We start from the raw sequence: 27,598 nt of genomic DNA, 5'->3' as shown, positions 1-27,598 counted from the left end.
CTTTTAAGTGCCCCACTTGCTTTACTAAATGGAGGGCTGATCTTATGGGGAGATTTCGGTCCAGCCCCTCATAATGACAGCCATCACCAGATAAGCACTTAACCACGGGCTAGACCCCAGGCCAAGGTATCACTACAGATGAGGGGATTGGCTCAGAGGGGTGGAAGGGCTGTCCGAAGACGCCGGGTCTATTCATCCCAGCTTCTAGGCTCTGAGCTCCACCCAGCCACCCACCCTGCTGGCTGCCTGGAACCTGTGGAAGTTGCCTGCACTTGGAAAGCAGAGGCTCAGGAGGAGCTAGGAGGGAAAGACTCGGCCTTCTCCTCCACACCTGCAGTCATGTCTTAAAGCCCTGCTTCCTCCTCAGCCCCCCAGGGCAAGTGGGTGGACAGTGGGAGCTGGTGAGAAGCCCGAGTCAGCTTCTGACAGTGCCTCCTGCCCCAGATGGCGGAGCCTCAAAGGCAGCTTGGGAAGAGCCAAGTCCCTGGTAGCTACGCCTGCACCCACCTAGGGGAGGGCCTGGGTGGAGGGCCCATCAATTCCTTCCTAGAAAGGGCCCCACCCAGTAACTCTGCCAATTTGTTCTGGGGCTAAATGCTGTAGTACAGGCAAAACATGGCCTCAAGGCCTAATAGGCCTCAATAAAGAACTCAAGACTTAGGAAATGGGGAGCGCTTTATGGTTCTGAGGGAGGGAAGCAACAAGATCCCAAGAGAAATGAAGGCATGAAATGGGGAGTGGTGGTAGGGGTGGAGGAAGGGGACAGATTCCTGAACAGTTGACCCTTGAACAGTAGGTGTGGGGGGGGGTTATGGGGGCCCACACCCTGCGCAGTTGAAAATCCACATATAACTTTTGACTCCCCCAAAACTTAGCTACCAATAGCCTACTGTTGATTTGAAGCCTTACCGATAACATGAACAGTCGATTAACACGTATTTAGCATGTTATATGTAGTATATACTGTATTCTTACAATCAAGTAAGCTAGAGAAAAGAAACTGCTATTAAGAAAATCATAAGACAGAGAAAACACATTTACAATACTGTGCTGTAAAAAAATCCACATATAGGTGAAACTGTGCAGTTCAAACTTATTCAAGAGTCAGCTCTGCTTGGTGGTCAAGTTGGTGGGACTTTTGAGTGATTGGGCACAGGAACTGCAGACAAAGGAAAGATCAAGAATTGAGTGACCTCCAGGTTTCTGGCTTGAACGATAACGGATATAAAGGTCAGTTAAAGAGCTTAATCTTGGACGTGTGTATTTTGACAGGCTTGAGGCACCCTGTGGGAGAGTCCATCTGAGAGCTGGGTAGACAACCCTGAAGCTCAAGGGTCGGGTCTGGGCTAGAGAGAGAGATTCTAGAGTTAATACCAGAAAATCACAAAGGAGAATAGACTTTCAGGAAGAGTACTTGGACATTAAACTTTAGATTGAGCCATGTAGGCTGGAAATGGAACCCTGAGAAATGTCAATCTTTAGGAAGAAGTGAAGGGATGGTGAGAAAGGGCAAGGAGGACCGAAGATGCAAGGTCCCAGAAGCCAAGTGAAGAATTTCATGAAGGAAGAAGGATGAGGGCATCAAATGTAGTGGGGGGGGGGGGGCAGAAAGATAAGAACCAAGGCTATCCTCTGGGTCTGACAATTACAGTCATCAATGACCTTGCCTACAGAGGGCTCGGGGTGAAGGACTGAAAGGGAAGGTGGAGGGCATGGGGTCAGGTAGTAGACTCCATGGTAGTCAGAGGTGGACATGGGGCCCGTGGAAATTTCTTTGGAGGGCAGGAGGACTGGACTATGTTAATAGGCTGAGAAGGACCAGGAAATAGGGTGAGGTAGAGGTCCTTGGGAGAAGGGGATGGGTGGGTTGGCTTTGAACAGGAGGGACATGCTATCCCCAAGACCACAGCAAAGGCAGTAAGGTAAGTACGAAGAAAAAGTTTCAGATGGGAGTGAGGAAGTTGAGAGATCATACCTACTGGCCTTGATTTTCTTGAAGTAACAAGGGAAGATTTTCTAGGGTAGGGAGAAAGGGAAATAAAAAAAAACTTTTCTCCACTAGGAAAGTTGCCTAGTGACCTCCACAAAGAGTGAGCCACAAGAAAGGACTAATGCCAAGGGATTAATGGCCCCCACAAAGGCAGGGAGGAGGTGGGGGGGTGGTAACCACCAGCCCTCAGGGGCCCCACTCAGTCTCTCATAGGCAGAGCTGAACTGCCCAGGGAGGAACAGAGAAGATAGGCTGGGTTGTAGATCCACACTTGGAATTTTGCTGGTGGAGTACGGTAGATGCAAGGAGACAAGGCAGAGTGGGTCTGAGTGAGAAATGCGGAGAGACCACCAGGAAGTGTTCCGGCCTCACACCGTGGGGACCAATTCTAAGACCCTAGTCCCCAGGGCCAAACCCAGTGTCTTCCCGGTGGGCCTGAGCATTGCTGAACAGCGGATCTCGTGGGTTTCATAGGAGACACAGGATTCCTGAGCACAACACTAAAATTCATGTCATACTACGTGAGATGGGATAGAGTGTCACTTCTGATCTTTTCTGTAATTAACTGTAGGGATCATAATCCTGTTCCAGATGACTTGCAGAGCAGTAAACTCTCCCTCTGCTGGGCTCCCTGTTCTTTCATCGTTCATAGAAAGAGGAGGTACACTCTGGAAGAGTTGCCTAAGAATCAATTTTGTGTGTAAGGTGAAGCATATCTAGATGTTTGGCTACTGGCTGAATCCTTATGTAAAGTGAACAGTCATCCTAATTTTTTATACTAATTTGTTTTTACACACTTGGCTTATTTATAGTTAGTGATAGTGGCTTGCCTCATCTTAAATCCTTAAAATTACCAACAACTAGCTGGATCATCTGTAGGATTTAACCAAGACTCCGAGAAACATGGTACTCGAGGTTTCTCCCAGGCGGTGTGGTTTGGTGGGGACCCAGCAGCGTTAGACACCAATTTCTGGATTGGTTATTCTAGATAAGTTAACACACGCACCTGCCCACCTTTGAAAAGACCCAGTTTTGCCTGCCTCTTGAAATAAGAGCATCCTCTTGTAGAAGAGTTACAATGCCCCCATCCCCCGGCCTTCCAAAGTAGCGGTGGCCCCAGCAGGTGCCAAGTATGTGCCAGGAAAAGCAAGAGGGCAGAACTGGGACCCATGCTCCTTCCTCCCCGTGGCATGCGTGTCTCCTGTCAACGCCATCACAAACTTTCATGCTGGCTGAGCACATTTGCTCAGGATCCCGCAATCACTCCAGCCCCTTCTCCGCTGCATCCCTTGCTTGCTTCAAGGCCAACTCCAAAGTCTCCGCTCTTCCTAGAAGCCCAATTGGTGTGTCACCGCTCCCCCCCCCCCATCCCCTTTATACTAGTATTGGACTCTGAACTTGGGCAAATCTTTGCAAACTGAAATCCGCGCCTCACATTGTTCTCTTAGCTCGCACTTCACCAAGGACCCAGCAGGGGGCTCCACACAAAGCTCCTCAATACAAGTTTGCTGGCCCAACCCAAGGGCAGAAACTTTAATCAGATCCAGCTGGTCCCTCTAGGTGCACCGTTTCTGTCTGGGTCTAGGAGACACCCCGCACTGCATGTTCTGGGATGGGGCAGAGGGCACCGGGCCAGGCTCTGCGGGATGGCCCCTGGATGGTGCTCAGATTTGTTTCCCCCAGGCAGCTCTGTTTTCCTTGCTGCCCCACACCTCTCTGAAGAGCCGTGGGTTTTCACTAGGGAAAACACACGAGTTTCGAAGTGAGCACTTTTTACTGGTCTGTAAGATACTGACTGACATCAGGACTGTTCAGAGTTGAAGGGGGAATCTCCCCCAAAGAGGAAACACAGAATTTCGAGGTAATTCCCAACGGCCAGTGGATAGAGCTCGTGAGGAGCCTGTCTCCAACCCATCAAGTGAGCGGCACTCCTGGCGAGCCCTGGGGCTCTGCCCGGACCCCGTGGACCCTGCCACACCGACCAGGACTTTTCAGGCTCTGCTTCTCTCCCTGGACCTATTAAAGGACAATGTTCTCTGTCCCTTCTCTGGGACACAGCGTTTATCACATCACTTGTGAAACACTCTTAGCTCTCTAGATCTCTTGAAATCCAGGAAGTGAGAGAAAGAAGACAATTTAATGATGGCTTCCTTGATGTACAGACAACAGAAGGACAAACGTTTCTCTCCATGCACTGGTACAATGAAATTCAGAGACGAGTGGAAATCCAGGGACAGGAGCTATACCATTTAGAGCCGCTGCTCAGCCCATGGTCACGTGGTCCCACCAACTGGCTCAGTGCAGAGATGGGGGGACAGCCCAGCCTCCTGAGGTGGGGGCGAGGGCCCAGGTGGCAGAGTGAGCAAGGTGCATCAGCACCACCATGCCTTGGGGAAAGAATGCGGGAGAGTGGGGGTGGGAGCAAGCGGGTGGGTGTGCCCTGAAGACACAGTGCGGCTCAGTGGCATCAGCTGCCCCATCAGAACCATCCTGAGGGCTGGAACCAGGCTGAGTGGAACTGAGGTATTGGAGCTGGGAGGAAGGTGGCCATAAGAACCACAGCAGAAAGGAGAACATGCTGACTGCCTTCCTCCCACACACTGAGTCCTCGATGGCCCAGCTCCATCCTGCGAAGGGTAAGAACATTCCGAGATCTGGAGCTGGAAGGGTGGCCAGGGTGAAGTAAGGAGGTACAGACCGTTCCAATCCTGAGGCCACCTGAGGTGTCTCTGCTCTGCTCTGGCCACCACCCCCTCCCCTTAAGCCCAAGATGTGAGCAGGCAAACCAGAGATCAGGGACCCCATCACTCTTCCCAGATTCAATCAGCTGACTAGGACTTTCCTAAAAAGAGAGAGGAGAGGGAAAATGGCCACGGGCTTCTAAACAGAAAACCTGGGAAGGGTGGCACTGCATGGGGGGAGGGGGCATCTGGCTCCATCCAGCCCCAGAAGCTGGCGGCCGTGGCCTCTGGTCCTTGACCCAACCTCGTCGGCCCATCTAGCTGAGCATCTTGTGCCGATCAAAGACGGTCTTCCGCTGCTCCTGCACCTGCAGCTTCCACCGCTGCTGGGCGCCTTCCACACGCTCTAGGACTGTGTTTGCTCGAGGGCCCCCAAGGGAGGCAGTGGCGGCTGCCACAGAGCGAGCATCCTGCAGTGGAAGAAAAGGGAGAGATTTGGCACTGTGAGCTGGTGGCAGGGGTTGGGGGGGGGGGTGGTTTCGAAAGCCTGACACAGAAAAAAAAATGCCCTCAGAGCAATTCCAAAGGTTGAGCTCCCCGCAGACTGGGAGGCTGGACCTCCCCAATGGCTGGGGATGGCTTGAGGGCCTTGCCTGGTGGTCCATGGGGCCTAGCACAGCACCACAGCCCAGCTGCAGGCTTGGTGTTTGTAGAATGTGTAAGGTAGGGCCTGGAAAAGGGGGCACTCCGGGAGGAAAATGATCTGAGGCCCCAGTCACCACACAGCTGTAGCTTGAGTCCTCGGCTGCATCCCACTGGCCTATTTCTTTTACTTTATTTTATTTACTTATTTATTTTTCAGAGAGAGAGAGGGCAGTGAGAGAGGCAGAGGGAGACAGCATCTCAAGCAGGCTCCATGTGTAGCGTGGAGCCCGATGAGGGGCTCGATCCCACAATCCTGGGAGCATGACCTGAGCAGAAATCATGAGTTGTCTGCTCAACCAACGGAGCCACCAAGCGCCCCCACACTGGACTATTTCTAACCTTCAAGAGGAATACTTCTTCCTGGACTGTTCACCTCATTTGGTCAGCAGAGGCCCTGATGCCGTCTGCTGTTTGTGGATACGTATCAGTGTGCCCCGTGGCGGGTACAAGGCTGCAGGACTCCTCCGCCCTGCCAGCCACGGCCCAGGGACAGCGGGAAGGCCCAGGGCTTAGGGCCTCGCTGCCCTGACATGGCAGCATGTGTGCTCCAGTGGGGAGGACGGGCCCACCGAGGCATCTGCATGGGAGCTGCTCTGCCAGGCACCGGACACCCAGCTTACTCCCCCTGGGAAAGAGGGGTTGCCCCTCACTCAGGGAGTCTGGCAGGGATGGGGATTTAGAGTTGGACCCCAGCACTCCCATTCCAGAGCCTGCTCTGGCCCACTCCCCTTTGACAGGTCAGGTCAGGACGGCTCAGCTCCCCTGGGTGCCCTACTGATCCCCTTCCCCTCTGCTCTCGGAACTGCTCTGTTGTCAAAGGCAGTGGCTCCCCTAATTACCACCTCTGCCTCTGAAGCTCCGGAGCCCATGCATTTCCTGCAGGACCCCAACCTGATCTTTGGGGGGAATTAGAGCCGAGGGCCAGGCCCACACCCCTGTGGGGATTTCCTCCCTCGCTCTCCCTGCCTCTCATCTGCTGCCACACATCTCTTAAGGGATTAGCACACCTCTCTAAGCCCAGAGCCGCCCAGTAAATGCAACTTTGCTTCTAATGCCCCGAGCTGGCACGGCTTCTGTCGCTTCACAGCTGCCAGGCTGGGGAGAAGGGAGGGGTGGTTAGGCAAGGGTAGGGGAGGCACAGAGAGCTGGCAGTTGCAGAGAGGTGGCTGGCCAGGGGTGAGGCTGGGAGGTAATTCGCCGTCGCCGCAGAGCTCCGAGTCACTGTCTCATGAGGAACACTGCCCTCTGGGAGCCCCAGTCCACAACCCTGAGGAAGGCCTCCTCAGCCTGGTTAGCTGAGGATCACGGTGACATCAAGGACGCAGGTGCCGTCAGCATGAGGCGGGGGGCGCATTGAGCCTGGAGTCAGGACTCCAGGGTTCTAGGCCGGGGCTCCGAGGGGCCACCTTCTCCCCGCCTCAGACCCCTAGGGCCCATCTCACAGGCCTCCCAGTGGGAGCTGGGACAGAGGGGTGGCCTCAGCCACCTAACAGCTCTGTGCCCCTGGACAAGTGACTACCTCTCCAAGCTTCAATTTAACGAAGCCAGTCTTTTCAGACTTTTCTGACTGTACTGTCAGCAGGAATTACATTTAAAACTTTTACAAGACACTTAGTATGAGGCATTCAGATACTCTCTGCTCTGCTCCGTTTCATTTTTTAAGATGCGGGTCATGACTCAGTACGTTGATTTCGTGGCCTAACAGTTGGGATCCATACTTTGAAAAACACGGTTTAGGATGAGGAGACAGGTATGGCAAGGTTAAGGAAAACAGTATGTCCAGAGTTCTCAGTGTACCGGCCACCACGGAGTAGGAGCTCAGGAAATGTTTAGTTTCCTTCTTCCTGGACTGCGCAGCTCAGCGGTTAAGAATACTCCGGAATCAAACCAACCTGGCTGTGAGTCTTGGCTCTGACACCTATCGGAATATGACCCTGGGCCACTCAGCTCATTCTCTGAACCCATTTCCCCATCCATAAGGTGAGGACTGCAAGAGCGGCTTCTTGATGAGGCAAAGAAAGTAAGGCCTTTAGCAGCGCCTGGCAGATAGCAAACGCTCCAATTACTCATGGCAGACCCTAGCTCTACTAGGTGGGAGAGAGGAGGATAAAGCCGGCAGCCTGCTGCCAGAGGGAGCTGCCTTTGAAAAACCCCCATGGCCCTGTACCACCTTTCAATGCTGTTCCTTCCCCGTTCAGCTGTGCCAGCTGAGGGCTACGGGGGGCCAAGGACAGGGCTCCATGTGGCAGTATAGGTGACGTGGGCACTGAAGCCCCACTGAGGAAGCTGTTGGCCCACCAGGACCTTGCTGTTCTGGCTTCAGGGGCCACAGGGGCTTCTCTCCCCTCCCCCCTCAGGCCCCCACCTCTAATCATGTCCCTTCTGGGTCCCACAAGGAGTGCCCAGGTGCGAGCTCCAAGGTGTGGGCTGGGATACCCAGGCAGGCTTGGAGGGATGGGGCAGCTCCAGCCCTGCTTCTCCTCGACTGCTTTGCATCTCGGGAGGACGTCTTGAGGAGAGGAAGCCAGAGGAAGCCAAGAGCAGAGCATTAAGGGAACATGCTGAAATTCACCGCATTACCACAGTATCATTTGTTTTCCCTTCATGTAAAGTCTTAACAAACAGCTCCTAAGTGGGGGAAAGCTGCTGCTGAGAGCCTCCGTGTTTCCATTGCTAATAGTCTGATTAAAAGGTATTAAAGACTCCACATCTGTTCTAGAGACGGCCCAGAGCGGGGCCTTACCCTTGCCCGTTCTGCAGGCAGAATGGCAGCTGGAGGAGGAGAACAGCACCATTTCTAGCCCCTTTCCTCCGATCTAGCTCCTTTCCTCTGGGGCTGAGTGTCCGGGAACTAAGGGAGGCCAGAGGGCAGCTAGGAGAGGAGGAAGGCGCCGGATACTGATGGGACACCAGGAGATGCCCGGTGGGACCAGACTAGCACGACGATGACAAGCATCACTAAGTGCCGTGGGTTCTGCTAAGTACTTTACGTGGATTCTCCCCAGGCTTACAAGACTGGCACATGGGAAACATCACTCCCATCTGCAGATGAGGAAACTGAGGCTATGGGAGATGAATCATTTTGCTACCCACGGTCACACAGCCATTTTGGTGGCTGAGTTGGGGTTTGAACCACGTCTGTGATTCTCTTATCCCAGCATTCTGCTGGGTCCTTCTTTGGCTGGTTTCTCCTAAGAGGGAGCCAATGCGGAAACCCAAAGAAGCAAGCTGCTATCTTTCCGCTACATTGGAGGAAGAACAAAGCACCTGTAAAGGCACCCAGAATCAGGCACTTCAAGCCACCCTCCCATCCAGGCCTGGCAGGCCCCAGATACTGGTGCACACAGGCCAGAGCTGACGACCACCATCAAAGTGGCCTAGATGAAGCCCCTCCAGCCCACACAGGAGCACTGGTTCTGAGTCAACACTGGGCTGGGCCGAAGCCTCTCTGATGACAAGAAGATGGAGGAAAAAAGAACCCCCACCTGGAGCTGCAGCCCCTCCACCGTTGTCCCCAGCCCTGGGAGTGGGGGCAGGACCAGCACTCTTGTCACTTACCCAGTCACACAGCTAAGAATGGCTCTGGTGCAAAGCCCTTCAGAAAAGTGACCACACAGCCTCCCTCTGTTTTCCCAGTTTAAATCCTTCCTGCTGTCACCTAATCCCACTGCTTCTCTGCTGCAAAGCTCTCCCTGACTCCCACATGCTCCCAGTCACCTTCCTAGGACATGGCATGATGCCATTCCCCCACCCAAAAACCCTGCCTGCTGACTCGGCTCCTCACAGATGAAACACTCGTGGGTACGGCATTCAAGGCCCCTGAGCTGGCTGAGGCGCACACTCCCGGCCTCACCTCCCCTGCGTCCCCCAGCCCTGCAGCCACACCGGTCCAGGCAGCGGCCCCTCATTCTTAAGGATGCACAAACATTTGTCAAACTGGAACACACATGATCCTGATTACATCGCACCCAATCCAGACTGAGGAAACCACACTAAGAGTTCCAGTGTCGTGGCTACTAAGTGGCAGAGTCCGACTCCAACCCCGAGCTGTGGCTCCAAAGCCCTGCTCCCAACAACAGTGCTGGGAGTCCTCTAACGGATGATCTAGAATCACATACTTTTCTGTCTATCCCCAGAGGAGGTGGGAGGACTGTCCCCATCGGCGTGTATCTCCAAGTCTGTCAGCTTCCCTGGAGGGAGAGCCCTGAGCACACATGCGGCCTGCCTATCCGCGGACAGAGAGGGAGGCCATCCCAGTGGCCCTGAGCCTTCTCGCCACCCCGGTTCCTTCGTGCCCCCAGCTGCTGCCCTCGTCGTCACCACCATTCTTTGCTTCCCCACACACCCCTCTCACACGGGCGGCCTGGAGCTGCACCCAGCCCCAGTGGGGTGAGATCTCTGAGGACCCCGCAGAGCTCAGGGGCCCAAGCTACAAGAAGCAGAGACACCCAGAGCCTTATGGAAACCCTTATTTCTCTCTTCAAAGAGGGCCAAACCTGTACATCTAAAACAGCTCTGTTTGCTGTTTCTGTCCCAGCAAACATGCTTGCTTCCTCCTTTCAAAGGGTGTCTGAGCCTGGGGATTAAGCCTAATGCTGCCGGAATCCCAGGGGAGGCAGCGCTAAGCAATCAGGGCCCACCGAGGCCTGCCAGCACTTTCAAAGGGAACACGCCAGGCTTTCATCTCCCTCCTCAGGCGCTGGGGCTGCGGCTGTGGGGGAGGCTTCCCTTCCCCTTCCAGACCTCTCGCCCCAGGGCAGGAGAGCTCCTGGCCACAGGAGTTGGGGGAATGGGGACAAGGGCCCCCAAACCTGGGAAGTGATCCAATCCCTAGACCCATCTCTGACTGGGTCCCAGACTCAAGGTGGGAGGTGGGGTGGGGGCACCAGAGCCTGGACAGTTTCCTCCTCAAGGTCACTGAGTTGTATGGGCCCAGGAGAACTTTCAAAGAACTGAGAGGTCCTATTCCAACTTTCCTTCTTATAGGGTGAAAGCTAAATCCTTTACCCCAGGGGAGACCCCGTCCTTCTCGCTTCCTTAAGGGAAACATTCTCCAGACCATCAATGAACCCAGAGACACAGCCTCAGCCCTGGCTCTGCTGCTGCTCAGCCAGGTGGCCTTGGGGCCTGCTCTCCTTGCCCCCAACCCCACCCCACCCCCCTTTCCCCAAGTGCACTGAGAGAGGTGGGTCAGCACAGTATCCCTCAACATCCAAGACTAGGGGCACTGGGTCTCTGGAGAGATGAAACCTTTGGGCACTACTGATCCCAGTGTCCCTACAGCAGCTGAGCTATCAGTGTCCCATCCATCCTCTGAGCTGGCTCTGAAGAGCCCCCTGCCAGGAAGCCTTCCTTCCCAGACTAACAGGAAAGAAAGGGTAAGTGCCCAGCCCCCAGTCTAATAAAGAGCTTCCCAGAGCACCCAGCTTTCTGACTGCCCATCTCCTAAAACCTGATCTCACCAACTGCCTTCATGGTCCCTGCTCATTCCTTTGGTTGGGGCTCCATCTTGGGACATAAACCCCCTGAGGGCAGACATGAGGTCTACAAATCTACACAGCACCACCTGCAGGATTCTTGAGTCCAGAGGAAAGAAGAGACGCCATGTCCATGGGAGAAAAATGGTGCTGCTGAACCCCCAGGAGGGATGACCTAGGAACACCTAAGTTGGGGACACCATACAGAATCACAAGGTGAGGGGATGGGGAGCCAGGCCGAATACTGGGACTAGGGGACAATCCATGCTAAGAGTGCTACAACGGGGGGACAGACCCCACTCACGGTTGCCTGAAGGTGTTCCTTTAACCACCCTCCGGAGCTGCACCCAGAAGCTGCACCCTGCCCCACCCTCCATATCTGTGCAGAGCTGGCTGGGTCACGGTATCAGAGACTGAACACCTTTTATTACCTTCTAGAACCTTGGGGTAGGAGGTAAGGATGTCATCTCACCTCTCTCTACCAAGGCAGAAATCCCCTCCACAGTGTGGAGTCTGGGCTCGCCGGCTTCCACTTGAGGGCTGCCTAAGGCACCCCACTGCCCTTGCAGGCACCCATGATACATGGCTGGACAGGACCCCCTCGTAGGCCAATCCTCCTTCCTATTCAGCCAAAATCTGCACCCAGGGGACGTCTTCCCTTGGATTCAGGATCTGCTCCAGTGGATTCAGGATCTGCTCTCAGGAACTGGATGACCAAATCTAACCCCTCCACTCTCCCTAAAGCCCCTTCATACAGAGGCAGCTGTGACTTAAGACTCCAAGTGGGGAGCGTCCCAGGTCTCCTGGGGGAGAGGGGCCTGCGCCCAGACCCAGGGATGGCAGGCTGCCCTCCCCTCTGGCACCACATCCAGGATGGCAGGAGACACAACAAGGCCATGCCCGAGAGCCACACATTCCAGAGAAATCGCGGTGCGGACTGGGTAATCACGGGGCTGCATCTCTCAATTACTCCCCCAGCCAGGACTGCAATTACCACATTACCCCTAATCGCCGAGTGTTTATTAGCAACGCTCCTCCCCATCAGAGCTGCTATTACTGCACATTAATAACCGGGTAGGCACACAAGGTTTCCTCTTGAACACAGACCACCCAGCCGCCAGTGCCACCAGCTCCCAGGCCCCAGCTCCAAGGGGCGAGGCTCAGCCTCTCTGTTCCCCCTTTGGCCAAACGCATGTCGGCAGGAGGCTGGGGGCAGACTGGGGATGGTCCAGGCACACACCCAAGAGAAGCAACAGGGCCCATGGGATGGCCAGGCCTCCCTCCTTTCCTGGCCTCGTCTTCCTGCTCGTGCTGGCTCAGACCCACAATGGCTGCACACTGAGGTCTGAGCCCTGGACCCTCTTGGTGGGGGACCCGCCCTTGCCCACCTCCGATCCAGTGCCTGAAATGTTCTAAATTCTGACTGCCTGGTGGTGGCAGTTTAGCCGATGCCTGGTGATTTCTTGTGACTCCAAACGCACTCGCTTACAAGGGAGCCCACCCGACACATTATCAGCGGTGTCATCTGCAAGAAGATTCCTTCTTAGATCTCGTGAAATCTCCCTCTTGTAACTCCCAACTGTGGGTCCTCATACCCCTGGCTTTACCTGGGCGAAGCAAAGCCCTCTTCTGAAGACGTGCTATCCGAAGGCCGCTGTCACGTATCTCCTTGAGTTTGGCTTGTTTGGTTTTTTTTTAAGCTAAACATCTCCTGGTTGCTTCAACTTACCCTCCCAGGACATGGCTGAGATACTTCACCCCTAGAAGCTCCTTTGTGCATGCGCTGGTTCATTCACTCCTTCCCTCACTCTGGGGATAAACAGTATCTTCCAGCAGCCAGAGCCACCAAGGACAGAGCTAACGGACCGGTCTGTGCTTCCCACAACTTCTCAGAGCGCGCCCCTCAGGGTAGAGAGTGGCAGTGAGACCTGCCCTGCCTTCAGATGCCACTGCTCTGAGGCTGTTGTGGTGGCTGTGTGATCCCATAGAGGGGGAGCTCCGGGCGTGCGGGGCGCGGAGCCTCCCTCGGGCGGCGTGCTGGCTCATCACACCCCTGCCCAGGCCGCCTACACACGCACCACTTCTCACTTTTTTTTTTTTTCCTGCAGCCATCCTCTGCCCCGCACAGGGCTTCCTCTGCAGGGCGCCCCTAACCCCTCAGCATGGGGACAGATACAGGAGGGCAAGAGTGGCTGCTAGCTATGCCGGGCCTGACCTGAGGAGTCTGCAGGCTGCCTGGTGCCAGTGGTCCCCCATCTCCTTTATCTAATGACGTTGAAACTCCTGAGCCTGATATTTGAGGCCAACAATAATCTGGCCTAAACCTACTGGCCAGCTCTATTTGCCACTATTCCTCCTGCCTACCTTACCCTCGGAACGCTCCAAATTCCTCAAGCACACACAGTGACTTCCCACCTCAGCACCGCTACCTACTTTACTCCTCACTGGCTCTCAAAATCCTACTTTCCTCTCGAGGCGCCCAGGTTGTGTTTTGCATCGAGCAGGTGCTCCGCAGAGGACTACAGAATGACTAAAGGACAAACCTGCCACCTCCAAGTCTGCCAACAGCTTGACACCAGTGTCTGAGCAACCGGTGTCACGTGTTGTGTTCACGTGTGACCGGCCCTGGCTGGCCCACTCCCCCTCGGCCTAGAAAGGCAGGGTAACAGGAACATATGGCTCCCCCCGCCGATGCCCTGAGGCTGCCTGATGCCAGACATCGGGAGAAGTGTAGGGCCACCTCCCGCTTCACCTGGAAGTGCAAAGGACAGTCCCCTGCCGAGGAAAACTCTAGAGTCTGGGTGACGTGTGGGACACTGAACAGAAGAGCGAACTGGAGTATGGGGGGTGGGGGACACGGATCCTCAACGAGGCCTCTGTAATGCTATTCTGGTTCTGCCCCGGGGACTCGCATGCCAGGGGCCCAGGACCCCACGTGTGGGCAGAGGTACTGGCAGGGCCCTGGCGCCCAGAACCCCGGTTACCTCGTTCTCCTCCTCATTGTGCAGCTGCTCGGTGTATGCATCCGGCTTTCGAATGAGAGGATCCACCAGCATCAGGAAGGCCATGTAGAGCAAGAGGGCCCCCACCACTGACAGGTAGATGACAATGGTAACCTGAAGGAAACAACCAGCTTGTCCTGTGAGCATCCTGGGCCAGGAGGGCAAATCGTGTCCATTCCCGTGCTGTGCATATTTGATGGCGCAGCTACCTCAACTTCCACACTGGGGAAGGGCGAGGACACTGGGGGCTTGGAGGGCAAGAGGGAAGGGAATGTGCCCTATTCCACATGTGTACCAGCTCTGCCCTAAAACTGAGGGGACCCCCCAAGAATGACGGACATAAAAACAACAGATAATGAAGGAAGACATCTGGATTCTGACACCCCAAGATGCTCCCAGGGGTGGGGATCAGGGAAACAGGGCTACCGGGATATCTCTAAGAAAGGGTGGAAAGCAATTGGACACTAAGAGCAAGGAAGAACCGGCTGGTGAAGAGGCCTGAAGGCAGAGGCCGAGCACCCGGGCACAAGGGCTCACTCCCCCCACCAAAGGGATGGACAGGTGCGAAGCTGCGGTCCTGAGAGGGCACGCCAACAGGTGGAGGGGGACAGACCGGCAAGGTGTGCACTGGAGGCTGGAGGCTACATCTCCCCCTCCCGGCAGTCACCCCGGGAGTAATTTCTGTAATTTCTGTTTTACAGAAGATAGATTCAGTGAGGCCAATTCAAGGTTTCCAGTGTGATACTCTGGGCATTTAAGACAGGATTCTCCAAGACACTTAGCAGCTTCAGTCCCTGTAATGGCATTACTAATACACCTCAGTTACTGGGACTACAGAAGCACCTTTGCTTGTGTCCAAATGCCCCCTGGGCGGCTGCCATCACCTGAGAACGGTGAGGCTAAACCGCTCAGCCTAGGTGCCAAGGCTAGCAAGTGGGAGAGATGTAAGCTGAACTCAGATTTACTGATTGTCTCAAATGCTTTCCTACTTCCACAATGCCTGGCCATCACTGGCCTCTGAACCCGGCCTTGACCCTAAATGGACTGCGAGGAGGGATAAAAGGAAGAAAGAAACCTTGGGACTTTCAAGTCAAAGCTCAGCTCAAAGGTCAAGTTCAACTGGACCAACTTCCTCCCTGATTGGGGCATCAGCGTTCATGCCTCTTTAAACAGGGCAAATGATCAGACCTCTTGCCTGTACCCCAGGAAGGGGAAGGGGAGTAGAGACTGAGTCTCTAATAGGCTAAAGCTGGGGGGAGGGGGAGGCTCCTTGGGAGGAGGACTGGAGGGAAATCTGAGGGATTAGGAAGTGTGTCTGATGAGGTCCCCATATCGGGAAGTCCCTTTCTGCCAAACAGGGACAGGGGACACTTGGCTCAGAATTCAGTCTCAGCCACTTGGTCCCCAGAGCACGTCCAGAGCAGGAGAAAGATGCTCCAGGAGTGGCTGGTTCAGGTGGGAGGATAAAAGGAGTGACAGACATGGGGGATAGGCAGCTGCTTTCCATGAGAAAGGCAAGAACACAGAGGACTGCAGGGCAGGGAAGGTGCTGCCAGCTCCCTGGTCTGGGAGGACAGCAGTGAGCATCGCCTCCCCTCCTGAGCCTCAAAAGGAGAAACCTGGACGTGGCAGTGTCGTTAAATTCCCAAATTCCTTTCTCGAAGCTATTTCTAGACTCTCCACAGAACCAGGTTCTGCACAGAACCTGGCCAGGAAGGCCTTAAGTTAGAAATCGGTAGACGGGGTCTGGCTCAGGTGTTGGAACACAGACTAGGAGTCCCGGGGGGGCTGTGGGTGGACGAGACCCTGCTAGCGTGAGCCGTGGTCCTGTTGCGTCCGCCTCAGGCAGAGGAAAGAACAAGGCCCCTGTCCTCACTCGCTACGGGAGTGGTCGTGTCTACCACTTCTCTCCCGAATTCACCCAATAGCCTAGGAGAACGAGGGTCAGGGCTGAAGCCCCTCCTGCCCAGCTGCCCCATGCAGACACCTCGCCCTTGTCCACAGCTCTTGGGAGCTTTTCAGGACTCTGAGGAGTTCGGCAGACTGGATGTCCCAGGAGGGCGGGCTTATTGCTCTATTAGCAGCATCCTACACGGTGCCCAGAACATAAAAGGCACCTGAAGGAGGCTCCCTGAAGGAACGGGAGAGAGAGGAAGGGAAAGACTGGAAAGAAAAGAGTGACACCGAACACCTCTCCCAGGTTCCCAGCGCCCCCGTGTAATGGGAGCCACTGGACAGAGGTCAGAGGAGAAAGCGGGCTCCAAGAAGGTGTGGGGAGCGGGCCCCTGCATCTGTGACCAGGCCAACGCAGAAGCCGGTCCCACAGCCACTTGGGATGCTCAGAATACAGCCAGAGACAGTGAGTGCCGGGCAGCTGGGGATTGGAGGGGGGCCCCCGAGAGCCGGGCTACCTTGATGGTGGTGGTGCTACGTTCCTCATACTTGCACTCGCACAGCAGACAGTAGGCCTCCACGTCGTGGCCGGGCACTGGCATGGGCTCCACCACGTGCAGGCAGTTGCTGCAACAGAGACAGACAGGGCGGTGGGAGCAGGACCACAGGAAGCGGGCAGCCTGGGAGGGGAGGGGCTGGGCAAAGGTGAGGGTGTTCCCAGGGAGTATGGAGTTTATAAAGGGTCAGGCTGGCGCCAGCCCCCTTCCCCAACTCAGAGCCTCACAGCACCTGGCCACTGGCCATCCGAACCAGCTCTCCAAAGTGTGCCTACAGGGCTGGCACGAAAAATGCTAATGTTCCCCAAACTTCTACCCTTAGCTGCCCTCATGTCTCCTGCTATGGTTCCCCTGCTGGGGCTTATCCATTCCAAAGATTTTCAACTCCGAGCTGGTGAGGCCTAGACTGGTATCTTAGACTAGAATCTCTTAGTCAGGACCGCCCCGGGGCCCTCCTACGTCCAGCTGCCCACTGGATTCACCATAGGAGCACCCCACAGGGTCCGCAAACTCCACGTCCACCCCTCCGCCCCTCTGCCCCAACCCCCCAGTCCCGGAGTCTGTGTTACAAACGGCAGAAAGCACCCCTACTGTCCACTCCACTGACCAAGTCAAAACCTGGCAATCACCTTGACACTGCCTCTTCCTCTCACCTATGAATCCACCAAAAGCCAGTGATTTTACCCCCTTAGCCATTTCTAAGACCCACCTTCTCTATTGTCTCCCGCTGCTGTGTCTCAGATGAAGTTCTCATCATTCTTGCTTCGGGCAAATGACCCAGCCTCCCCACTGCTCTCCTGCTCTTGTTGGCCCTGTGCCAATACTACCTGCACCTGGCAGCCGAGTGGTGTTACCAAAATGAAACTCTGGTCATGTCACCCCCAGCTTAAAGCCTAAAGCTGGTGCAATGTCTCCACCCAGCCTCTAGGGTGAGAACGAACTAAGCTGTTGCCCCTCGGCCTCCTACTGATCCACCTGATTCCAGGGCCGCCTACCTGTCCAATTCCATCCCCTGCCTCCCCTCAACCTGCTCCCCATCCTCCTCCAGCTATGCTGATCTTCTGGACTCTTCTCTGAATGAGCCATGCTCCCTTCCTTGATACATCTCCCACCCTCTGCCAGGAATACATGGCTTTGCCACCTTCCCTTTCCATGCTCTGAATCCTACACCTCCTTGAAGATCCAGCTCAAAGACCTGACCTCTCCCTCTGCTCATCTCTATCACAGCACTGACCACACTGTACTGTGATCTCACCTTTATTTGTACGGTCGCCCCCAGGAGATGTTGAGTTCCTTGAGGACAGAGGCCATCCCCAGCACCCTGGCAGAGCTGCACTCAGTGAACAAGTGACTGCCAAATGAATCCCATGTTCTAACAGTATGCCCACATAGCCCACCTTTCCCTAACAGGGCTCCCGCAGAAGGTGAGCCAAAGATCACAGGCCCATTTGAAAAGGTGGTGGGTTCAGGAAGGCAAAGTGGCATCTCCACCACGATGAGGTCAGGACCCAAACCCTGATCGTTGGCTCATCTTTACATCTGACCCTCAGCTTCAGTGGGGCCTGTGCTCAGTTCTTTATCTGGGTCTCTCGATCAGCCCCAGCCCTTCAGATCGGCAGGTTTTCAACAAGTATGGTTCACAGACCACAGTAAGCCAATGACCTAGAGAATGCGCCTTTATCACTACCACCAGGAAAGGTCAAACACACCCTCAGAGGTTCACGGAGGCGAGCCAGGCATCACACTGCCATGGACCACCAGGTCTGGGCTGTCCTGGCTGTGCCGCTAAGTGTCTGGGGCCCTGGGCCTATTTTCTCCTCTCTGAGATGCAGGGGTTGTACCAGATGACCTTTAAGGCCCTTCCTGGTCTAACAGGAAGCCTGCAAGAGTCACGCATAGCTCTCTGAAAACAACCAGGCCTGTTCTGAGCTATCCAGGGTCCTTTCAGACTCAGGCTGGGTTTTTGGCAGAGGCATCAAAGACGTGTGACGTGAAGATCAAGTGTTGACATAAAAATGAGATGTCCTCTAAAATCCTCTGATCCCCTTAAAAATCTGGCCCGCAGCATATGTGATTTCATCTAAACCTCTGACGATTCCAGTTTCACCACTGGGTAGCAACTTCACCACATCACTCCTAGCTGCACGAAGGGGTCCTCTTCTACCGTAACTAAATGCATCATTTCCAGACCCTGCACACTGCCAGTTCTGGGGGCTGATGGACAAGGCCAGGTTCACGCACAACACTTGGTCATCAAGTGTTCACTTGGGACCTTCTCTTTTCCAGGAAGTCCCCACAAGCCTCCTGAGGACCAGATGCCTCCTTTCCGAGCCACACGGGGTCGTGGTTTAGAAGGTCACGCCAGTGTTGCAGGAGGATACGTGGACTACCCCCAAGGCCAAGGTGGAGTGTCAGGGGGAGCTGGGAGGGGCCAACCCAGGTTCTTCAAATTGGAATGCTATTACAGGAACAGGCTGTTTCTAGAAGGGTTAGGGCAACAGTAAACGAAAAGCTGTAATTTTTCTGCTGGCTCTGGCGCTCCTGAGAGTCAGTGAAACCCTAAACATGATCCTGCTCTCTAAAGCTTTCCTTTACCTTTTTGGGGATCAGTGCTATCAAAAGACTCCAAGGATTGGCCAGAGGACATTAAGGGGAGAGGTCTACAAAGATAAGCTGGGTTTAATTCTCTGCTCTTCTATGTGTTCTGTGATGGCAGGTAATTTATTTACCCTTTCTGGGTCTCGGTTTCCTCATTTATAAGTGGAGGCTGAACTCCATCGGTGTCTTTCAAGCTGTGCTCTCTTAGAACCACTCAAGAACCACTGTGCAAGGAGGTGGGCTGAGGGAGGGGCTGAGGGACGGGTCCCTCTCGGCACCGGTTCTGATTTTGTTTTGTACGTTGTTTCCAAAACAGATTCTGTCGATAGAAAGGTTCAGTTTGTAGAAGTCTGAAAGACACTGAACTAGCCAACCTGTTTGGTTCCTTCCTACTCTGGGATGGCCTCTAATACATTATCTCCTCGGCAGGCCCACCAACAGGGCAACATTGTTAGGGTTTCTGCCCTTCTACAGGCATGTGGTTATGAACTACCAGCACTAGATGGCAGGATACCAGCACCGCAGGAACATAAATGCCATTAAATGTGAGGACTGCGGCTCAGGCAGTTCTGGCTTCACTCTGCACCACAAAGGAGGGTGCAAGTATTGCCCCAGCTGTGGACCAATGTGACAGCACAGTGACAAGGTGGCAGAGACTTGAAGACACAACTGGACTCCTCTGGTCCTAGCACGGAGACCCTAAGACCACATGTCAAGCCCCATCCCATTACTAAGGGAGTGTCACCAGTGTTGCTGGGTCCTAGAATCTGTCCAGCCTCGGTTTCTACCTACCACCCTAATGGAACTGTCTCAAAGTTCTCCATTAAGATTGTTCATTAGGCAATCCCCTAACTCTGATTTCTAAGGAGAAGATAAACTACAGCCTGAGAGGTCCAGACAAGACTCGTTTCTCTGTGGGCATCCACACTTGGGTTTTCAGACCATAGTATAACCCCAGGGCGGAGACATTGCTAATAAAATCTGCTGTTGCCTGTGCGATGTAGTCTTATTACCTGCTGTGGGGCTCTGACAGTCTATCAGATCATTTCCTGATGTTATTTGAGCTATAACCCCAACATACAAGGAGGTCACAGGGGCTCTTCCCAGGACTTCATGTCTCAGGGCTTTGTGACTCCATCAGGACAGGCAAAACCAGAGGGAAACAGTCTACCTATGTTGTGGGAGGAGCTCAAGTTTTCTGGGGCTTGGTGTAAGTCTGACGATTATCTATGTGGCCTCTAATAACGCATGATAATATATATTAATATTAGCTAACATTTACACAGCACTTACTATGTACCATGCATTGTCTAAGTGCTTTACTTACACAGGTACGTACAAGCACATATACCACACACACACGCCCCCCCCCCACACACACACACATTTAATACTCAAAATACTGCCGCCCATCTTACAGATGAGGAAACTGAAGTACATTGGAGAGGAAGTAACTTGTCACAGAATGAGCAAATGGCAGACCTAGAGTGAGGGCAAGGCAAGCCAGATCCCCAGCCTGTGCATCTAACTAGACAGCCTCTCGGAAAATCACTCAGACTATCTCAGAACTGGGTAAATTCAAAATTCCCAAATGCTTCTCCGAACAAACTGCCTCAAGATCACCTACAGAACTTTAAGAAAATGTTACCCCTGCCTTCCTGTTCCCAATACTTACGGAATCGAAATCTTAGGGGGGAGGAGATCTAATGTAGGGCATGGTGACTATCGTTAACGATGCTGTCTTATACACTTGAAAACTGTGGAGAGAGTAGATCTTAAATGTCCTGACCACAGACACAAAAGGTAATTATGTGAGGAGACGGAGGTGTTAATTTACCTTATTGTGGCAATCATTTCATAATATGTATATCAAACCATCAGGATATACACCTTAAACTTACACAAAGTTCTACGTCTAACGTATCTCAGTAAAGCTGGGGAGAAAAAAAACAACAGAATCCAAAATCTTGGGGGGCAGAAGGTGCTGGCAATCTGCATTTTCTCAAAGCCCACCTGATGATATTACCGTACAACCAAGCAGGCGCACTGACCTGGGCATCCCCTCCCCATGAAGTGAATCCCTTCTAACAGTGCCCTTAGCAAAGAATCACCCCATCTGTGCTCAGATCCCTCCAAGGATGGGGCTTCCCAGCTCCTAAAACAGTCTGGATTAGAAATGTTTCCTCAGCTCACACTTAAATCTGTTTCCCTGAAGCTTTCCTTAAAGTTGTTTCTATTGGCTCCAATTCTACACCAAAAAACCACATGGAACATAACGGATTCCCATTCCCAGGCGCCCCACCTCCCATAGCATGCCAGCCCTGCTCCTGGTCTTTGTCAGTCACCAGATGTCCCCAAACCCTCCCCTCGTTGAGCCTCCCTTAAATCACTCCTTCTAGGACAATGTGTTGAAACTTCCTTTAATCAAGCTGGTCTCCTCTCTCTGAATTTGTGCCTCTTCATTTCTTTTTTAACGTGAAGCAGCTAGAAATGAATTCAGGACTCCAGGAGTATAATTTAAAATTCCCCTTTGGATTTTAGACTCTGCAGTTATAAAAAGGGAACACTACCTATCTCGCCTACCTCACAAGGTGTTAATGACACTGGTACAGAATAACACACGTAACAGAGCTTTGCAAAAGTACACAAAAGATCCCACAGTATGCGGGCATACTAACAACCTCTCCCAATTTCTCTGCCACCATTTTGCATATATGAATAAACACCCAAACCAAAGCAAAATAACAACATCCACTTCTCTGACCAGGAACCCCTCAGCTAGAATTCAAGGCACCTAGGCCCTGTTCCCAATTGGCTGTGTGACCATGGACAAAACAGTGCTTTGTACACTGTCCATAGGAATGAGAGAGCAAGTTTATCCTCCAGGGGTCCAAGAATCCCAGGAAACACTTGTAACTTCAACTAGTTGAAGCAGCCATGAGCCAGCCTGTACAGTGCCTTACCAGTCCTTCTGTGACACATTCTGGTTGTAAATGTGCCCACTGATGTTTCTATATGGTGGACAGATGCATTTGCAACGGATATCTTCAGAGCTCTGGAAGAAAAAGCGTATCAGGTAGACAGGGCCCATGGGTTCAGGTTCTAGCAAAGACTTTCAGCTTTCATTTCCCTGTTCTATATATGAATGCTCTTGACCTTTCCCATCCCCAAGTTCAGCAAGGAATGGCTTCTGCAGGAAGGATGCTAGTATCACAGGACCCTCAAGACGTCAACTGTCCAGGTGGCAAATGAGACCCCCAGAGAGCTGCCTAGGGCTGTCATTCCCTAGTAGGGTGCTTTGGAGTAGGGATGTGTGTGGCAAGCAAAGTGACAGTCCTCTACTCTGGGCCCCACATCTGCTGTGTGCACCTCTGTCCAGCAATCTTGATGGTGAGACCCTTTCTCCCCACCCCTCCATCATCCCATCTCCAACTTCCCAGGTTAGGATGAGGGCAGAAGTAAACAAGAGAAAGAGGGTCATTTCTGTGGGAATACCCAAGAAACCCCTTAGAAAGTTCTTCCTCTCTGAAATGGGTAAGAAACAACACCACAAATATTTTCATTCCAATCAGGAATTCCCCAGGGAGACTGCAAGCAAACCCTCCGACTCCACCTTACTTAAAGCATTGGGGATCTTCAAATTTTCAAATACCACAGAGCTGCCCAGCTCCGGGTAATATGCCCCTAAAAAAAAATAGCAATTTCTCCAGAGTCCCAGTGCTTAGGGTGGGTTAGGCTGGTCACCCTTGGCAACAGAAACTCCCAACTATGTAGGACTTCACACTTAAAGAGCATTTCTACTCACTGTATCACTTGATTCTCCTTCAGCAGAGTAGTAGATATTATAACCATAGTTATTTTAACCCAGGAGCAAAGGAAGGTATGGGGAACTTAGATAATTCCTTCAAACACAAACTCCCTTGCTGGAATCCTACCTCGGTTTCCATCTGGTCCAGAACCTATGTTCTGTGCACCACCCCACTCCTCTCACTCCACCCTTCCCGACGCCTGCAGTTCTGCGCCTGCGAGTCCCAAAAGTATGGCCCATAAACGAGTGAGAGGGGCAGAGCTGAACAGCAGCTACCCCTGGGGAAGCCCTGTCCGCAGGGAGGGTGGTCGTGCAAGAGGTGCTGCTGTCTCACCTCCCTCACCTTGTTGGCTTGAGCTGGGGGCACCAGCAAGCACCCGACCACGGCCACCAAACATAGGAGCTTCATGCTTGGCAGGCTGGGGGTGCCAACCAGACCGGACACCTGCATAAGAGATATGAAGTCGGGCAAGGAAAGGTGACCACACCACTGTCGGCATTCTCGGCCCCTTGGCCCTCTAGCCGGGACGTGGGAATGGGGTTGGGGGCTGGGCTCAGCATCCCAGGGCCTCCTAAAACCCTGTAGCCAAATGCTGCCTTCCCTCTCCCCCAAGTCTCCGGCTCTCGACTGCCCACCCGGGGCGCCCAGAAGAGAGGCCTCTCGGGGACACGGCCGCAGGGGGCCTCGAGTCCCGAGGAGCAGGTCACGCTCCGTGCTCTGACCCTCGCATTCCGTTCCACCGCCCTCCGCCATCTCTGCCTCCGCCCGCCCGGCAGCTCCTCCCCGCTCAAGGCCCGACGAAAACTTTGGATGCAGAGGCTGGAAGACCTGATCCGACCGCCAAGGCCAGTGCCCACCTAATCTAGGGGTCTTGGGCAGTCCCCGAATCCCCAGGTGCCCCCACGACCCCTGTCCCCTCCCCCAACGCGCCGTCCGCTAACCTGCGAGCCCCGCCGCTGCTACTGAAGACCCAGCCGGTCCCGCCCCCTCCCGGCCGCTATTGGCTGCCGGAGCAGTCTCTCAGCCCAACCTCGCTATCGCCAAGGTAACAAGACCCACCTTCGCCTGGGCTTAGAGGCTCCGGCGCAAGGGAGAGGAAGGCATTTCTCAAACCCGACCAAACAAGAAAAGGGAGCGTCAGTCAGTCTTCCAGGCCGAAACGTGGAAGGGTCTTGCCTTTGTGGGGCCTGTAAAACTACCACTGTAGTGCTTGGCCCCTCCTTGTATTATAAAAGGCGGAGGATCTGAGAGGGACTAAGCTTGTTTCACCTTGTTGTTTTGAAGAGAAAGCACTTTATACACAATAAGCTAGTAACAACAATAACCTTAAAAAATCCAATAAAGGGCTTTGTCCTCGCTCACAATCTGGAAATGTTTAGGGATCCATGTCTTTGCTGCATAAGACTTTGCCAGACCCCAGCTCCACTCTTCCCTCCACCCTCCTCCCTGAGGAGGAGGAAACCAGGGGTGGCAATGAAGTGGAGGACTGGGCCTGTGAGGCGTGTGCCCGGCCACCGGTTACCTGGTCTCACTGCCCCGAGTACCGAGTACCGGTTCTGGACCTGGCAGACTGGGGCAAGATGTGCAAGGCCAGCATGGGGAGTGGGGAGTGGAGGGTTGGGGAAGAGAGAGGGAAGTCTGGGCTGCTGGGGGGCAGAAGTGAACTTCTTGCCAGCTGTGAAGGAAAGAGAGAGAAGCCATCTGAGCCTGGGGTACCAGACCCAGAGTGAGGACACCGAGGCTCTGGCCCTGGCCTTAGCTTTGCCACTAAGCATCTATGTTACCCTGGGAAAAACCACCTCCCCTCTCCCAGCCTCAGTGTCTTTATCTGTAAACTTATTTGGTTGGATACTAAGGTCCCTTTCAGCTTTGAAATTTTGGGGATTTCAGGGAGTGGCTTGATGTGGCCCGCTCTTGATGTTGGTGGCTGGAATCAGCATATGGGCTGGGTGTGGGCACAATTAAGGCCCTCACAGGCACACTAGACGCCTTGTGTGGAGGTAGTTGGGTTTATGTTTCTTTACCGGACTCATGTCTTATGCCTTTTTAAGTCCTCACCACCTTGTAGACTATCCTACCCTTGGTGGGTGCTCAGGAAATGTTTGCTAAACTGAACTGGGTAGTATTCAATTAAACCTCATTGGACAGCAGGCAGGAGGCACAATGGTGTGACACAAAATCATAGCTCAGGGACTAGGGAAGGAATCCTGGTTCCTCCTGTCCTAGATGTGAGGGTTTGGGTGATTGGCTTACCCTTTAGGAGAGCATTGGTTTCCACATCCATAAAATGGGGCTAATATTACCTACTTTTCAGGGTTATTGTGAGAGTATAACGGATCCTTATGTGCAAAGCACCAGGGGCAGGCTAGCACAAAGCAGGGGAGGGATCTATAAATGGAGATGTTAGCTCATTCTGGGGGTCAGAATGGCTGCTTGGGTGAGTAAGCTGGGGCAGAGAAAGCATGCCTGCCACATGGGGGCAGAAGGGACAGTTCAGGCACGGGAAAAATACCCTCCTTCTCCCAATTCATCTCTTATATGGAGGTGGGGAACTTCACAGGGACAAAAGCAATTGGGCTGAGTCCCAGTCACCTCCAAGGCATGCCCCTCTGACACCCAACACTAAAGGCGCCCAATGCTGAATTCACCATCTTGTTCATCTGATGGAAGCCAGGCCTCCATCCTGCTGCTTTTCTCAGGCCCCAGACTGTGGTGTCAAATTATCCTTGTCTCGGGGCACCTGGGTGGCTCAGTCAGTGAAGGGGCCGACTTCGGCTCTGGTCATGATCTCGCGGTCCCTGAGTTCGAGCCCCGCGTCGGGCTCTGTGCTGACCGCTCAGAGCCTGGAGCCTGTTTCAGATTCTGTGTCTCCCTCTCTCTGACCCTCCCCCGTTCATGCTCTGTCTCTCTCTGTCCCAAAAATAAATAAACGTTAAAAAAAAATTATCCTTGTCTCTGCTATCTCCTGTCTCCATCTAGTCTATCTAGGTGTCTCTGTGGAGGGGCTGCAAACCCTGCAGCCAGCACTCTGCTTCCTGAAATACACTCCTTTCCTCTGTCCTCCAACCCTGCTTTCAGTACATCGCTCATTGCTCAGTAATCCCTGGTAGGATCCTGTCACATCAAGTTCAGACAGTTCCACCTGGCATCCAAGCCCTGGCCACCATTTCTGCCCTGACCCACCATATCTCATCTCTGGTTACAACCCACCAGTTATCTCCTATATTTGACTTTGTTCACACCAGTCCTTCCATAGGATGTTCTCAGCCCCTCAGCCCCGCCAATCCTTATCCTGCGTCTCTTTCAAACGTCTACCCCAAGCACTTCTCCTCCAGGAACTCTTCCCCGGTCGCCCTAGCTGACCCAGGGCCCCTCATTCCCACACATCCTCCATGTGCCCTGAGTTTAAGTGCCAGGCCATTGAGATGAGTCTGAACTTATTTATTCAATTCAATCCCACAAACATTGACTAAGCACTGTCAAGACATCCCAGCAGGTACCACAGACAAGCCACATGGGAACCCTGCCTTCAAGAAGTGTGTAGTCTTGTACGGGAGTAATCATATGGCCGGGAAGTAACTTAAAATAGAAAGTGATCTGGGGCATCTGGGTGGCTCAGTTAGTTAAGCGTCCGACTTCAGCCAGGTCACGATCTCGCGGTCCGTGAGTTTGAGCCCCGCATCAGGCTCTGTGCTGACAGCTCAGAGCCTGGAGCCTGTTTCAGATTCTGTGTCTCCCTCTCTCTCTTCCCCTCCCCCACTCATGCTCTGTCTCTATGTGTGTGTATGTCTCTCTCTGTCTCTGTCTCTCTCAAAAATTAACATAAAAAATTTTTTAAAAAATCAAGTGATATGTCGTAGAAGAGTTTTCTCCCTGAAAATATTTTTGAGCACTATGTTCCAGGCAGCATGCTAGTTGCTGGGGATATATCAGTAAACAAGACCTACCCTGTCCCTGCTCTCGTGGACCTTGAAGTTTATTGCAGGAAAATGACAGATCAACAAGTAATCACAATTTTGGGTGGTAAGAGCTGTGGTGGGGAAGACCTACAGAGGCCGGTGAGAAACCGAGACCAAAGGCCAGAGGAGCCCAGAATGGTAGAGAGGAGGCTTTGAAGGTAGTGGGGGGCTACTTGAGCTGGGCCAGTGTGATAGGCAGAAGAGTAGCCCCCCACATCATAATCCCTGGAATCTGTGATTATGTGACCTTCCATGGCAAGAGGGATTTTGCAGCTGTAGTTAAATGAAGGTCATTGGGATGGGGAGAGTAGCCTGGATTATCGAGACAAGCCAAATCTAATCAGGTGAGTCCTTAAAAAAGGGAAACCTTTTCTGGCTGCGATCAGAGAAAGAGATGTGACAATGGAAGCAGGGTGAGAGAGATTGAAGATGGAAGGGGCCACGAGCCAAGGAATGAGGGTATAACCTCTCGAAGCTGAGAAGGGCGAGGATCAGATTCTCCCCTAGAGTCCCCAGAAGGAACACAGCCCTGCTGACACCTTCATTTTAATTCAGTGACACCTGTGTCAGACTTCTGACCTACAGAACTGTAAGATAATAAATTTTGTGATGTTTTAAGCCACTAAATTCACGGTAATTCATTACAGCAGCAATAGAAACCTAATATAGCCAGGAGGGTGGGCAAAATTTGGAACAGAATTCAGGAACAGGGTGATTATGGGGAAGGACATCCACATAGAGGGGGTGTAAGACGAGCAAAGAGATGGCCCTGGGAACATGCACGTAGGGCAAGAGCAAACGATTCGGTTTGGCTCAAACCCAGGGCAGGTGAATGGGAAGGGAGGGCAGAGGGTAAGCCAAGGCCAGAACTTCATGACAGCAGAGAGTTGATGTGAGCCAGCGAATGAGCCCGGGCCCCTGGCTCGG

The 27,598-nt window shown here is 53.4% G+C and overlaps 1 protein-coding gene across 3 annotated transcripts; it reads right to left on the bottom strand.

The window, feature by feature from the left end:
* Positions 1-4,108: 4,108 nt before the first annotated feature.
* TMEM9 (transmembrane protein 9) lies at positions 4,109-23,736 on the bottom strand. Of its 3 annotated transcripts, none has more exons than XM_027074654.2 (6): positions 23,654-23,736; positions 23,046-23,156; positions 21,867-21,958; positions 16,267-16,375; positions 13,838-13,969; positions 4,109-5,141 (listed from the first exon to the last, which is right to left on the bottom strand). In XM_027074654.2, the coding sequence occupies exons 2-6, from the start codon at positions 23,118-23,120 to the stop codon at positions 4,989-4,991; spliced, it is 561 nt and encodes a 186-aa protein (XP_026930455.1). In that variant the 5' UTR covers positions 23,121-23,156; positions 23,654-23,736; the 3' UTR covers positions 4,109-4,988. The 3 variants fall into 3 exon arrangements, with proteins under 3 accessions (XP_026930455.1, XP_026930457.1, XP_053064917.1); XM_027074656.2 differs by having other exon boundaries at positions 23,055-23,156; XM_053208942.1 differs by lacking the exon at positions 23,654-23,736 and adding an exon at positions 23,570-23,610 and having other exon boundaries at positions 23,055-23,156.
* Positions 23,737-27,598: the final 3,862 nt, after the last annotated feature.

The sequence above is a fragment of the Acinonyx jubatus genome, chromosome E4 (assembly GCF_027475565.1).
Source record: "Acinonyx jubatus isolate Ajub_Pintada_27869175 chromosome E4, VMU_Ajub_asm_v1.0, whole genome shotgun sequence".
NCBI lineage: Eukaryota > Metazoa > Chordata > Mammalia > Carnivora > Felidae > Acinonyx > Acinonyx jubatus.
The sequence above is the reverse complement of the archived record's forward strand: the minus strand, read 5'-3'. Positions and strand labels throughout refer to the sequence as shown.

Bases quoted from the DNA above. Each gene is read 5' to 3' on its own strand.
- TMEM9 (XM_027074654.2), bottom strand. From the start codon at position 23,120: ATGAAGCTCCTATGTTTGGTGGCCGTGGTCGGGTGCTTGCTGGTGCCC. The intron at 16,376-21,866 runs GTAAGGCACTGT...TCTCTGTTGCAG, and splicing joins AATGTGTCACAGAAGGACTG to CAACTGCCTGCACGTGGTGG. The intron at 13,970-16,266 runs GTAGCCCGGCTC...TGTTTCCTTCAG, and splicing joins GTAGCACCACCACCATCAAG to GTTACCATTGTCATCTACCT.